Source organism: Cyphomyrmex costatus, unplaced genomic scaffold, assembly GCF_001594065.2.
Source record: "Cyphomyrmex costatus isolate MS0001 unplaced genomic scaffold, Ccosl1.0 scaffold819, whole genome shotgun sequence".
Classification (NCBI taxonomy): Eukaryota; Metazoa; Arthropoda; class Insecta; order Hymenoptera; family Formicidae; genus Cyphomyrmex; species Cyphomyrmex costatus.
The window spans coordinates 60,707-73,708 of NW_017280396.1; the positions used below are offsets into that span (position 1 = coordinate 60,707).

Here is a 13,002-nt window from a genome sequence, read left to right on the forward strand (position 1 = left end):
AAAAACGGTCTTACTGATATTTCGTGCACAATCATAAATAAAAGTGTGTCAAACCTAAAATTTTTTACAAAATTTGCCAAGTTCCACGGAACCAAGAAAAAATTGTGCACAAATGCGGTTTACAGCTTTCGAAAGAGTGAATCTTTATCTTCAATTTATTTTTTCATTGAGCTCTGTACGATTTCTTTTGACCGAGTTATTCAACGTTTAAGTAAAAATGGCCTTTTTACATCAACATTAAATAATTCGGTGAAAAAAAATCGTACAGAGCTCAACAAAAAAATAAATTGAAGATAAAGATTCACTCTTTCGAAAGCTGTAAACCGCATTTGTGCACAATTTTTTCTTGGTTCCGTGGAACTTGGCAAATTTTGTAAAAAATTTTAGGTTTGACACACTTTTATTTATGATTGTGCACGAAATATCAGTAAGACCGTTTTTTCAAGTACAGATCTGAAAAGTAGAGATTTCAAGCTTTAAAATGCTTTCTTAAATATCTCGATACGATGATTTTTCACAAAGTTATTCTATCTCAAAGTTTACCTATTTTTGCAGGGTGGTACATACAAGTGATCCTTTAATTTTGTTGAGAAGTGTACTTTAAAAAGAGAAATAAAATATATGGGACAGCATCTACTATTACTATATATTAAGGGAATAAAAACTAATTTTTTTTAACCCTTCCTCGACACACCTATTTTTTTAATCAAATACGCCAGTGCGGGTCAATGTGATCCGAGACGAACTTTGATCGCTCGCCATTCAGTCATGAATGCACCGATCGATCTGAAAAAATTCTATGAACGATTAACATCTTTAACTGGCTTAGCAATCGAATCTGAATTACTAATGGCCATCACACGTACAAAAATTTTAGTAGTAATCGTAAGGTCTTAAGCAAATCGACCAATCACAATGAAAAATTTTTTTTTTAATTTTCAATGGAATTAGCTAAAATTTGAAATGTAGGTTCTCGAAACATAGGTAAATATGTGAAAAAAAATTTATTTTAAGGCTAAAAAGGCTATTTTAAAGGCTATTTTAAGGCTCACCGGCTACTGAGGGCTCGGGATCGCGAGGAAATCATCCACAGCTATAGTTCAATCCCTCGACTGTCACCAGAGGGCCATGAAACCGCCGTTATTTGAATTGCCAGAAAGATATAAGCGTTCAAACTGAACCAACGGGTCACATTGACCCATAGTGTCGAGGAAGGGTTAAGATTAAAAGTAATTTTGAATAATTTTAATTTTAATTTTAATCAAAGAATTAAAATTTTTCCTTAATATAACGCGGGGGTCCCTATTTCCATGGAGCCTGGGGCTATAGCCCCCTCTATAGCTCCCCCCTTAATCCGGGCCTGCGAATTGCACCAACGTTATTTCAATTTTAAGCAAGGTTTAAATATGTATTTATCTTTATCTTCTTTTCTAAATAAATATAAAGACATATGTGTATTTAAGTATCGCTTAAAACCAAAATATCATTAATGCAATCAGGCCTAATAGTATTGGTCAAGAGTTTTTATTTATAAGAAAAAGTTTGCTATGTAAATAAATCCATTCCTTAATATACATGTATATAGGTTTTAATAAAAGCTTCAAAAAGAAAGCTGAATATAGAAGAATCTGACACATTAGATTCAGAATTCAATCTAAAAGGTGAAAAAAGATGTATTAACATCAATTTAACAGAAGGTCTCAATAAACGTGATCGTGGAAGTAAGTTTTTCTAAAACATAAGTCAGCATTTCTACTAGTATAAAAATTCTATGTGTAACGAGGGGGGGTTTATTTGTTTATAGCGCGGCACGGGTGCGCATATGCACTGATCGTTCCGCTCGTACTTTCACGCCTTTCGCGCCATAAACACTAGCCCCCACGCGTTACACAATGTACTATAATGTAACGCTTTTGCATGGGGTTAGAGAAATACCTCAATGGCTTGAGTTATTGGCTATTTCCCGCACGCAAAAGCGTATAGGGCACATTAAACCGGTTCTACATTAGTTGCAAGCCGATCGCAAGTTCATTGCGACAGCCAATCTCAAGCTTGCATTTTGAAATCAATGCTTCAGATTGGCTGTCGCAACAAAATTACGATCGGCTTGCAACTAATATAGAACCGGCTTTACGTGCACGCGTTATGAAATAGTACATTGTGGGTGCGTTCCGAATCGCGCATAGACTAGCATTGGATGCGTATAGAATTCCATAGATTTTTACATCAAACTCTCACTACTCTAACGCTTCAAGTGCTTCTAGTCGTGAGTAGAAGCAGTTAATGCAATCAATGAGTTCCGTTCAAATTGTATGGTAGAATACGAAAAACTGAAAATGACGAAATCGCTCAATGTACAAAAACCTCTGATTGAGTTTCCAATTCTTATGGAGGAATCAAATGAAGTCATCACGCTGTTTGTAAACGACGAAGAGGCTGAAAGAGCAAGCAATGGTATAATGATAAAAATGTATTTATATTTTCTTAAAAAAAATTTGTAAATTATTTTGATAAGAAGTTTAATTTTTTACAGATGAACAATATTTATTAAGCCTACTTAAGAAGCAATCTGACATGTGTTCTCCCGATTTAAGAAACAAAGTTTTTTTTATAAATATTTAACATTAAAGAATATTGCTTTCCTCGAGCTATGTACTTAATCAGCTTTTTCGTTATTTTTTTTAGTGGAATAGACCTACTGGGGAAACCACTTTAAAAAAACGCGTCAACAATAGTACCTCAGAGGTGATGTGAAAAACTGTTGTTCAATATTGTAATTATCATACTGTAATAATTGTCAAAATTATATCATTATAGAATATATACATAATATGCTAATAATAAAAAAATTTGTTCAAATAAAAATCACGTAGAAAAAAAAAATTTTAATGATATTTGTCGGAAGTTGTACTCCCAGCATACTGGAAAGTATCGCGACGCTCCTGAGGCACAGCGTCACGTGAACGGTCGGCGGCTCGACCGCCGAGGCTCGAGTGGTAGTGGGGAGACAGTAGGCGTCGCCTCAGAAATCGGCCCGAAATGTGCAATTAATTCCGAGCACTTTAGATAAACGTAAGAATGTTAATTGTGATTTCAAATTTTCTCGGGAAACATCAAGTTGAAAATTACCGTATATTAGTAGATGATATGATGACCGCTTTTAAGAATATCGGCGTTCATATGTCATTGAAAATCCATTTTTTACATCACCACCTTTAATTTTTTGAAAAGCAGCTTGCTTCTCTAAAAAAATTTCATCAACAAATCATGCAGATGGCATGTCGATACAAAGGAAAATCTCTACTTTCCATGATGTCTGATTTTTGCTGGTCAATTGCTGAATAAATTTAATAGTACATTGTGTAACAGTGGAGAATATTTGTTTATTGCGCGGCCGGGCACGAGCGCACGAGCGCCCGTGCCGACCTATAAACAAATTTGCCCCCACTTACTACACATAGAATTTTTCATTATAAGTGCTCGTCGTAATGTGCCCTCATAGAGATAGTAGTACTAGAGTACGCATTGTCGGAAATTTGAGGAGTGGGGGTAATTCTATCTAGAAAAGGACGCACTCATTTGAAACCGTTTCGTTCTCTCTCGTTTCGCGCATGCGTATAGCCGTATACTCTGAGAGAGGGGATTGAAAGAAAGAATAAGGAATTGAAAGAGCAACCCTTGGCACTGGCATGATATAAAGACAAGGATATGCTCTTGCGCATCGATAAATCACGTGACTGTCAACTGGCCAATCAGAATTGTCACTAAGTTACGTCATCATTACGCGGTAATTTCGAAATTATTATAATTTCTTTGCAATCAATGTACATTATAAAAAAATTACTATTTTACTATTTTTATAAGTGTCAGCATAAAAAATAATCTTTTATTGAATTTTTTGTAATACATTAATACGCATTACTTTACTGAGATGTGAGATACAAAGTATAATATGTTTAAGTATATGTAAAGTTCATTTTGGACGGAAAAATTGTATGAAAGTAATATTTTATTAATTAAGTATGAAATAAACTTGTATGAAATAAACAAAAATTAATCTTATTATTATATTAAATTAAATTTTAATGATAACACATGTAAATTAATGTATATATTATATTTAATACATAAATTATTTTATTAAATTGACATTGTATTAATTTAAATATATAAAATTTTCCAAATAAATCAATTACATTAAACATTTTAATATAAAAAAAAATACGAAAAAAACATCATTATTTTTCCGGTAAATTAAAATGTATTATTTATCAATATACTTACAACGGTCTTTGCAGTACTTTAATTGAAATGTTTATTTTAAGAATAAAACGTATCATGTAATATATTAGTACTATATATGACATTATCTTGAAATTAATAATTTTTATATTATAAAAAGTCATTTTATTATTGTTGTAAACATTATCTTATAGAAGCGCGCGATTTATAAAACCCACTTTACATAATCAATAATTGAAAAATAGAATTTTAAAACAACATTCAATATTATGAGCGATTGTAAGAAATTATATTTTATTATGTTTGAATTGAACAAATAAGAAATAATTATAGGTTTAAAAACATTGTTGTAAAAAATTCAAGAAATATATTTACTGCGCAATTCATTGTTATCACGCACGATCACTTTATGATAAATATACACGCTACTTACGCACATACACTATTACTGTGCTCGCGATCGTTTTTGCGGCCATATTACCCGAACTCGAACCGCTCCGTAATTAACCGAAGTAAATCGAATGTGACGTAATTTGGTGACAATCACGTGCTTATCCCCTCTATTTTTGATAGATGCGCAGTGGGTTACCACCGGACGAGCATACCCTTGTCTTTATATCATGGGCACTGGGAAACCCTTAGGGCTATGGCAGAGAACGAGACGTAACATGCGTAGTCGTAACGTAAGGTAAGGCAGAGTAAATCGTAGCTGTCGTAGTAGTGACTGCCAGTACTAGGTCTGTTTTCTGTGGCTGAACTAGTGTACACGTTTAAAACTTAAAGTGAGATAGGTATATGTTTGATATTTGTAGAAAGCGAGAAAAAGAGTTCTAGTTAAGTCTAGTGCAGGAACAGAAAACAGACCAACTGCCAGTCACTACTACGACAGCTACGTTTTTCACTGCCTTACCTTACGTTACGACTACGCATGTTACATCTCGTTCTCTGCCATAGCCCTTAACCTTATCGAAGTCAATTCTTTGTTTGATTCCAAAGAGATCAGGCTTGTCCGGTCATTCTTGGAAAGCTGTAACGATGCACCCCATCGTCCCAGCCAGAACACCCGGCCGGACGCCGCGCCACGCGATGCAGCGATGAAGGCGCATAAGCGCCCGATAAATTCAAAAGCATAATTCACAGGTACACGGTGGCAGCATGGTGTAATAAGAAAGGTGAAACGTTCCAAGTTGCGCAGTAGCAAAACGAAACAGCCAATCACTGCTGGAGCGATTTTGCATAATTATGTGCGTCATATACGTGTGATCACGTGTGATCTATGAGGCTGTGTTGGTCTATATATGTGTAGTGAATATTTATTATAAGTAATTACATTAAGTGATTACAGTAAATTAGTTATTTCCGGCAATTCACGGTATTTTGGAACTGTAAGTATTAGTCTTGTATATTTATATACGTATCACATAATATTAACAAACATAAAAACAATAACAATGACTTAACCTCAAATTTTTTTAGAAATACATGTACATCAAATATATACACATATTTGCTTCTTGCCGATAAAGTATTACGTAAATAACGTAATAAAAATATTAAGATATAATAACAGTATTCATTTTTTCAGTTATCATGCCAGTTTGTGCAGTTCGTCATTGTGCCAGTCGGTCAGGGAAAAGGAAATTGGAAAATGTAAAATTATTTAGTTTTCCAAAAGATGCCAAACTACAAAAACAATGGATTGATGCTTGTCAACGACACGACGGTGAAATTAAATTCAGCAAAGGTAAAACAATTTTTCACTATAATGTAAAAGAAAATTGTATAATTTTACCATATTCGATTCACGAATGTGATTTCTCTGTAAGAGTTTTAGAAATGTGTCTAAACCTTTAATTATGCAAACACAAAAAGACAAACAATTTTTAAAATAATTAACGCTTTTTCTCATCAATGGTAAATTTACGATGTAAATGACATTTACTATGTAAGAACCAAATAAATTTTTATGCTTGTAAAATACAATAGATTTGTAAAGTTCATTGCTATTTTTTGCAATGTAGATTTCAAAGAAATATACGAAAAATGTTAGAATTTTATTTTTAGCTGGAATATGTCAAATTCATTTCACGCCAGATTCCTTCGAAGATAAAATGACACAACCTAGAACGGTAAACGTACAACCTCGCATGATGCGGAGATTGTATATTGCGACCGGTTGTACATTGTTTAGTTCGGACAAGAACGTATATAAAATTAGGTCAAATGAACCAAGAAATTAAAGAAACTAATTTATTGAGAGGCAAGAAAAATCAAAATTTTAATAGAAAGTTAAAAAACATCACTAATAAAGTGGTAGCATAATTACTGTTCTCGTTTACTGTTAGTTTTACTTTATTCGTTGATTTTATAATTGTTACTTTTATATTGATTAAAAATGTAATAAAAATGCTCAAATTATATCTGTTGCTAGTGGCTTACTAATCTTGTTTATTACTTTGGTTATTTGAATCATCGATGTCGGTAGAGTTATTATTTGAAGGGCCCTCGAGCGCGTGCAAAAGCGAGGAAAACTTTGCTCCAAGTTCTAGGTTTTAACAATCATTTTTCCCGTAATCCTTTTTTAAGAGAATATTTATTACTATTATACAGCTACCGAAAAAGTGAGTTTGGAGTGATTCTGTAGCTAGGAAATAAAAATAAAGATACAAATCTTGAATTGTACGTCAGGTTAGGGAACCTGTCATTTTACACGTGCCTCTGGATTTATTTTTATTATTTCCTAGCTACAAAATGACACCAAGCTCACTCATTCGCCACCTCTAATATTAATACATATTCCCTTAAAAATAGATTTGGAATTAAAATAGATTTGGAATTATGCATTTTCGCTCCACACCGGATTGGTAGATACAGCGGGTCACGTGAATATCACGTGATTAGTTCCTCCCCCATCGGCGCAACGTTTCACCTTTCTTATTACACCATGGGTGGCAGTAACAGCCGCGCCGCGCCGAGCATCGTCGAACGAGGCGAAAATAGATCGGCTATCGCGAACTCCCACCGCTCGGAATCGCGCACATCGCGAGTACCGAGCGGCGGGAAAGACCATGGTGGAAGTATACATGGTGTGCTTAGTTTTGCGTTGTCTCATTCTAAAATCTCCCGACTCTCTTTTTTCTTGTCGCCGAAAAACATAGGCCTGCCACCACAAAAAATATTCCTAGAATAGTGGGTATTTCGCGCTGTTATGTTGCAAATCACACTAGGAAGCAGCACATGTATACACACAGACACACAATGCATATAAACATTGACATCTCTACTTTAATATCTAATAATTGTAATTAAAGTATGTATATAGGCCTGTTCTTTTTGCCTGCACTGTCTGAACTGGTACATACAGTGCAATAAGTTGAAATGAAACAAACGTATATCTGTTTCACTTCAACTTATTGCACTCTGTGTACCAGTTCGGTAAAAAGAACAGGCCTTATATTCACATGTGCATAATAAGCTAAGCTTATAAATTAAGCTTACATGTGCATTGCAGCATGAATCGGTGTCTTCTTCGACACTAGCTGTAGATAGTTTGCTTCAGATAGTTTTAGTAGTTAATTTAATATAAGTAATAGACATTATTAAGAAAAACACTTTACAGATTTTACATAAATTGTCTATATCAATTTTACTCAATGTGCATGTATGCATACGAGTAAAATGTATATTTTTGGAGTCTCAGAAAAAGTAGCAGAAGAAGACAATATTATAATGTTTCAACAAAATCGAAGTAAAAATAAACATTGACATAAATTTGACTTAAAGTTATTAAATATTACTATTATCAACACTTACCATTTAGAGTATTGGATGGAATTACACTTCCTATGTTTTTAAGCCACCCTTCACGCATAATGGCATTATTCGGCAACTTGTGGAAGCTTACTTCCTCCGGAGTACACGTTATGTTGGTGTTCTTACACGCTTTAACAATACACCGCACCATTTTACTTCAAATTTTCACTTTAATTTCAAAATAACAGGCCTGCACGTTTCTTTCAGGAGACGGCTAAAGACAGACTGAGATAGATGCTCCACGGCGCATGCATAAAAGAGACACTACTAGTTCAGTACTGCCAACCTTTCTAAGTTGGCCGCCCTATGTTTTTCGGTGACAACCGCGTTGAAAAGGGGCGTGGTTTACGAGTTCTGAGCACACCATGTATACTTCCACCATGGGAAAGACCGAGCAAAAGCGAAGCCTCGCGAACGAGGCGTTCTGACGAGCGTTAAAACTCGGCAGTAACAGCGGAAAAGATTCATTCCTGTTCCTGACACGAATCCGTCCGATACTCCGACTTCCTAGAGCCTTGCGAGTCCATAGTAACCGGGTTGGAGAGTTCTCCGACTCCGCTGAGAGTTCTCAGCTGGCAAGCAAGAGCCACAAGGCACCGAACGACGAGAAAAGAGAGGCAGAGAATACTCTGCCTCTGTCGAGAATTCTCAGTCGTATAAGCCGGCCACTGAACCGAATTGCATCGCGACTGACCAGCATTCGACAGGGGGTGAAGAGTTCTTCACCTCCGCCGGGAGTTCCCGGCCGCTGGTCGTCGTTGACTCACGCCGAGACACCGCGTAAATACAGCTGGACTAGTACGGACTTCCGTACTAGTCCAGTTATAAATAGCACCGATACAGCTGATCGGCCGCGATAAGCAATACTCGCGTAGAAAAAACGGCACAGGGCTTTAAACGGCCCAACACATAACGCACACACACCAACACATGCACACCTGTCCGCGAAATCATAAGCGACGCGCCGGATCCCGCACGCCGAGCGCATAGCACGCACACGACACATACACGCACACATACACACACACGCCGAACGACGTGCTTCGCACCGCACACGGCCTGTTTTGCGCCAGCCGCTCTTACGGCGTTCTTTCTTTCTTTCTTTCTGTCTGTCTAGCGTTTCTTTTTCGCTTTCTTCTTGTTCACTGTAAATACATATTAATTGTGACAACGCGAATAAAAGCTGATTTATTGTATAGAGAGATCTTGTCCGAGATTATTGCTCAACCTGCATTTTCCTCCGTTCGAACCTCTTTCGTATCCTGGAACGCGAATTAACCGACGAGCTACATCCGAGCACACGAAAGTTAGGTCGTTACAAAGCCAAAAGTTTTTTTCCGCGAGACTTAACTAAACCATGTGAATTTGACTATCTTTATAAGAAACAATCTGGTGGTGCTGGCCAATATGCTCGCATAACTGGAATTATAGAGGTATAAGTAATAGATTTTTATCGTTAATATTTATTGATATTATTCATCGAGAGCCCTTAACCTTATCAAACTCAATTCTTTGTTTGATTCCAAAGTGATCAGGCTCAATCAGACTTGTCCGGTCATGTAATGATGAAACTTTTCTCGTCCGACTCGTTCTTTCTTTCGATCCCCTCTCTCAGAGTATATGGCTATACGCATGCGCGAAACGAGAGAGAACGAAAAGGCCCAAATGAGAGTCCCTATATCAGAGTGTGGCCCACAAATGTCTATACTATACTAGATTGCTAACAGTCGCCAATGTGCTGTGTGCGGCAGGATATCCGGTTTCAGCCATGTTCGACCGCAACAAAATGGCTGTTTGCTTGTCAGCTGTGCTTGTCAAGCACAGCTGTAGCAGCCAACCTAAGCAATCTTAGGTTAGTGTACACCCAACGCATTTGATTCTGATTGTTCGATACTCTCTTGTCCTTGTTTCATACATAGAGATACATACGTGAAAACAAGGACAACATGACTACTGGAGAACAGAATCGAATGCGTTGGGTGTACTTAATGAAAGTGAATCAATTGATATTCAATAATTTCAATATTTTCATCAATTTTCAATACGAAACATTAATATTATGAAAAAAAAATTATTAAATATGTATATTTAATTTGACAATACATGATCAGCTTCTAAAATGGTTGTCTGTTGATAAATGTATGCATCACATTTATTTGTAGGAAAATACTTTAAATTTAACAATGAAATTATTACAGTTACAATTATAGTTATATTATATAATTACAATTACAGTTATTATTATATTCATTACTATTTTTATAATTCATTAATATTTTCTTACAAATATATTTGCATTTACAAAATTACATGTCATACCGTAAATCTGCCAGTAAACACTGCAACGATTGTATCTTTTTTTCTTTTCTTGTCAATTTTTGTTTTAATGTTTGAATAATTCTTTTCATTTGCTTCTTTCTAGGACTCATTTCCTGATTTTTTAAATGATAGTAGGAATTATTCATTAATTTCCGTTTCTTTACCAATGTCATCTTAATTGTATTGTCGATAGGACTTATGCTAGCTGTGTTTTCTGAAAGTAAGCTGGAGACTGTAAAATTATTTTCGTTTTCTTTTTGTTCTGAACTCTTGAAACTCGTGACTTCTGAAGTCACAGTTTGTAAATGTATGGCCAAATCAAATACATTTTCAGATGTAGGAGCAGTCGCTGGAGCAAGTATACTTGCAATCACAGGAGCAGTCACTGGAGTCTTTAAAAATATGGAAGGTACGGTAAGATTTTTCAAACAAATACTGCTTGTACTAAGTCTGTCTATATGTGAATGTATGACCGAAGCAAGTGCATTTTCAAATGTAGGAGCAGTCGTTGGAGCAAGTGTACTTACAATCATAGGAGCAGTCACTGAAGCCTTTAAAAATATGGAAGGTACGGCAAGATTTTTTAAACGAATACTGCTTGTACCCGGTCTGTCCATAAAATCATCAGGTGTAAAATGCTTGCTGCAAATAACATGATTTTTAGATGGCTTGAACTCTTTTTCTCCAATTGCCTTAGTCCATTTTTTTAAATGATCTTTTCGATTTAGAGGAAATCTGAAACATATATTCTTTGCAGTTTAGACATAACCTTCAAATAATAAAGTGTCACGTTTACCAAATATATATTTAACTTACCTGAACAAATGAAATCCCTTTTTATTATTATTTTGACAATTTTTAATACAACAAGTGCTCGGCATTGTATTTTTCTTTACTTAAGAATGCGTTTTTCAAACAAATACTACTATATACCGGTAAGGCGGCAACGAAATCACACCGACAATGGAATCGCGCAATAGTATTAGTAGAAATCACATCTATGCACCAATGCGCATGCTCGCCGCCATTTTGTTGCGGTCGAACATGGCTGAAACCGGATATCCTGCCGCACACACTTTCTGATGCTTTAATCCACAGATGTTAGCAATCTAGTATAGTATTGTTACGTCCGCGCAACATTTTTCCGCGATCTTGTTGTGTAAAGCCGCCTTTACATGCGAATAATCTAAGAACCGCGTTGACGAGAACGTCGTCACAAGAGAACCCGCCTTAAAATCCCTTCCTATTGCGCAAGCATCCCTTCCTGTTGCGTAACAGGGCCTGAAACGCGTGGGAGTAGGGCGACGGATCCTCAACCCTTTCGGGAAAGCGTCCTTCGCTCTCTCTGATTCTAGCTCTCCAACTGTGCGGTTCGTTCTCCCGGGACCAGGGACACCGCCTGTGACGCCTTTGTGTAAGACCACGTGTGAATTTTCCTATTTTCAAAATCCATTCTCATATCCTAATTCAAATCCACACCGGGTTCTCTTACGCATTACAATTCAATTAACACTTACTTAAACAAGCTCTAGTTATAAGTGAATTAAATAATTATTTTTCTATTTCTTTATTCACGTAATTGTAGTACTATTTCTAAGAGGATTTATATCTTTAATCATAATTAGCCTGATAATATAAGATTATCAATATTCCAATAATAAGAATTCAAGTAGTAATAAATGCGATTAGTAATAATTCTATTATCCTTAATTCTAAGATTGAACTTGTAAAACTTTACTGACTTAATTGAATTACGCTGTAAGCATATGTTCTAATTTTTCTTTTGTACTTGAACTCGATTAGTATAAAATATACATAATTGTATTTTATGAAATCGGAACAGAACTTGTTTAACGTTCCTATTATCGCTTCCTCATTTTACTCCTTTCACCTGCGAACACGAGGTCCGTGAAGTACTGGCCCAGTATTCAAATCTACCAAGGAAGGATCCAAGCTGCAAACGTATCGTAATTTGTGAGGACCTACAGGTAAAAGGCAATTACTAAGGTTATAAGTGAACTCTCAAATTATTCCAATTGTAACACTAACGTGGCGGCCACGTGGGACGCCAACACCGCCATATTCGGGCTCAACCGTTACGTTCCAACGAATCGCCGCGCGCGTCTACTGCATCACCGCTCTGGAATCTCGATCCTATTGGTTACCGATGCTGTCGCATTTTCATAAATTCGTTAAACTTAATATGCAACGGTGCCATGTGCCCTCCTACGACGCCGCATCGTGAACCAAGCAACGTGTTCGACAACGACTCTTAAGGTGCTTTTTCATGCGCAGCACGCTGCAGCAGCAATTCGTTACTATTGGTTAAGGATTTTATGTAAGCTAGATGACGCACTTCCGGCGCAAAATACATTTTGCCGCAGTTCGTTGAAGTTGAACCGAACGAACAGCAAGCAGCAAGCGGCAAAATCGAGAAAGCGTACAATATGTCCGTCGTTTCATTATGAAAATATTATTTATTGCAATAAATATTAGGAAAATAAACGAAAAATGGCTTCGGATAAGGTACGGATACATGTTTGTAAATTAGATCATTTTATACTTTACCACAAATTTGAAAAAGTAAAGTGTAAAGTATAAAATAATCTAATTTACAAACATTCGTAC

General features: G+C 36.0%; 1 protein-coding gene across 1 annotated transcript; it reads right to left on the reverse strand.

Moving 5' to 3' along the window:
- Positions 1 to 9,401: 9,401 nt before the first annotated feature.
- Positions 9,402 to 11,324, reverse strand: LOC108781468 (THAP domain-containing protein 1). The gene is made up of 4 exons (XM_018549430.1): positions 11,191 to 11,324; positions 10,926 to 11,109; positions 10,375 to 10,766; positions 9,402 to 9,474 (listed from the first exon to the last, which is right to left on the reverse strand). Exons 1-4 carry the CDS (start codon positions 11,253 to 11,255, stop codon positions 9,402 to 9,404), a joined length of 714 nt encoding a protein of 237 aa, XP_018404932.1. The 5' UTR covers positions 11,256 to 11,324.
- Positions 11,325 to 13,002: the final 1,678 nt, after the last annotated feature.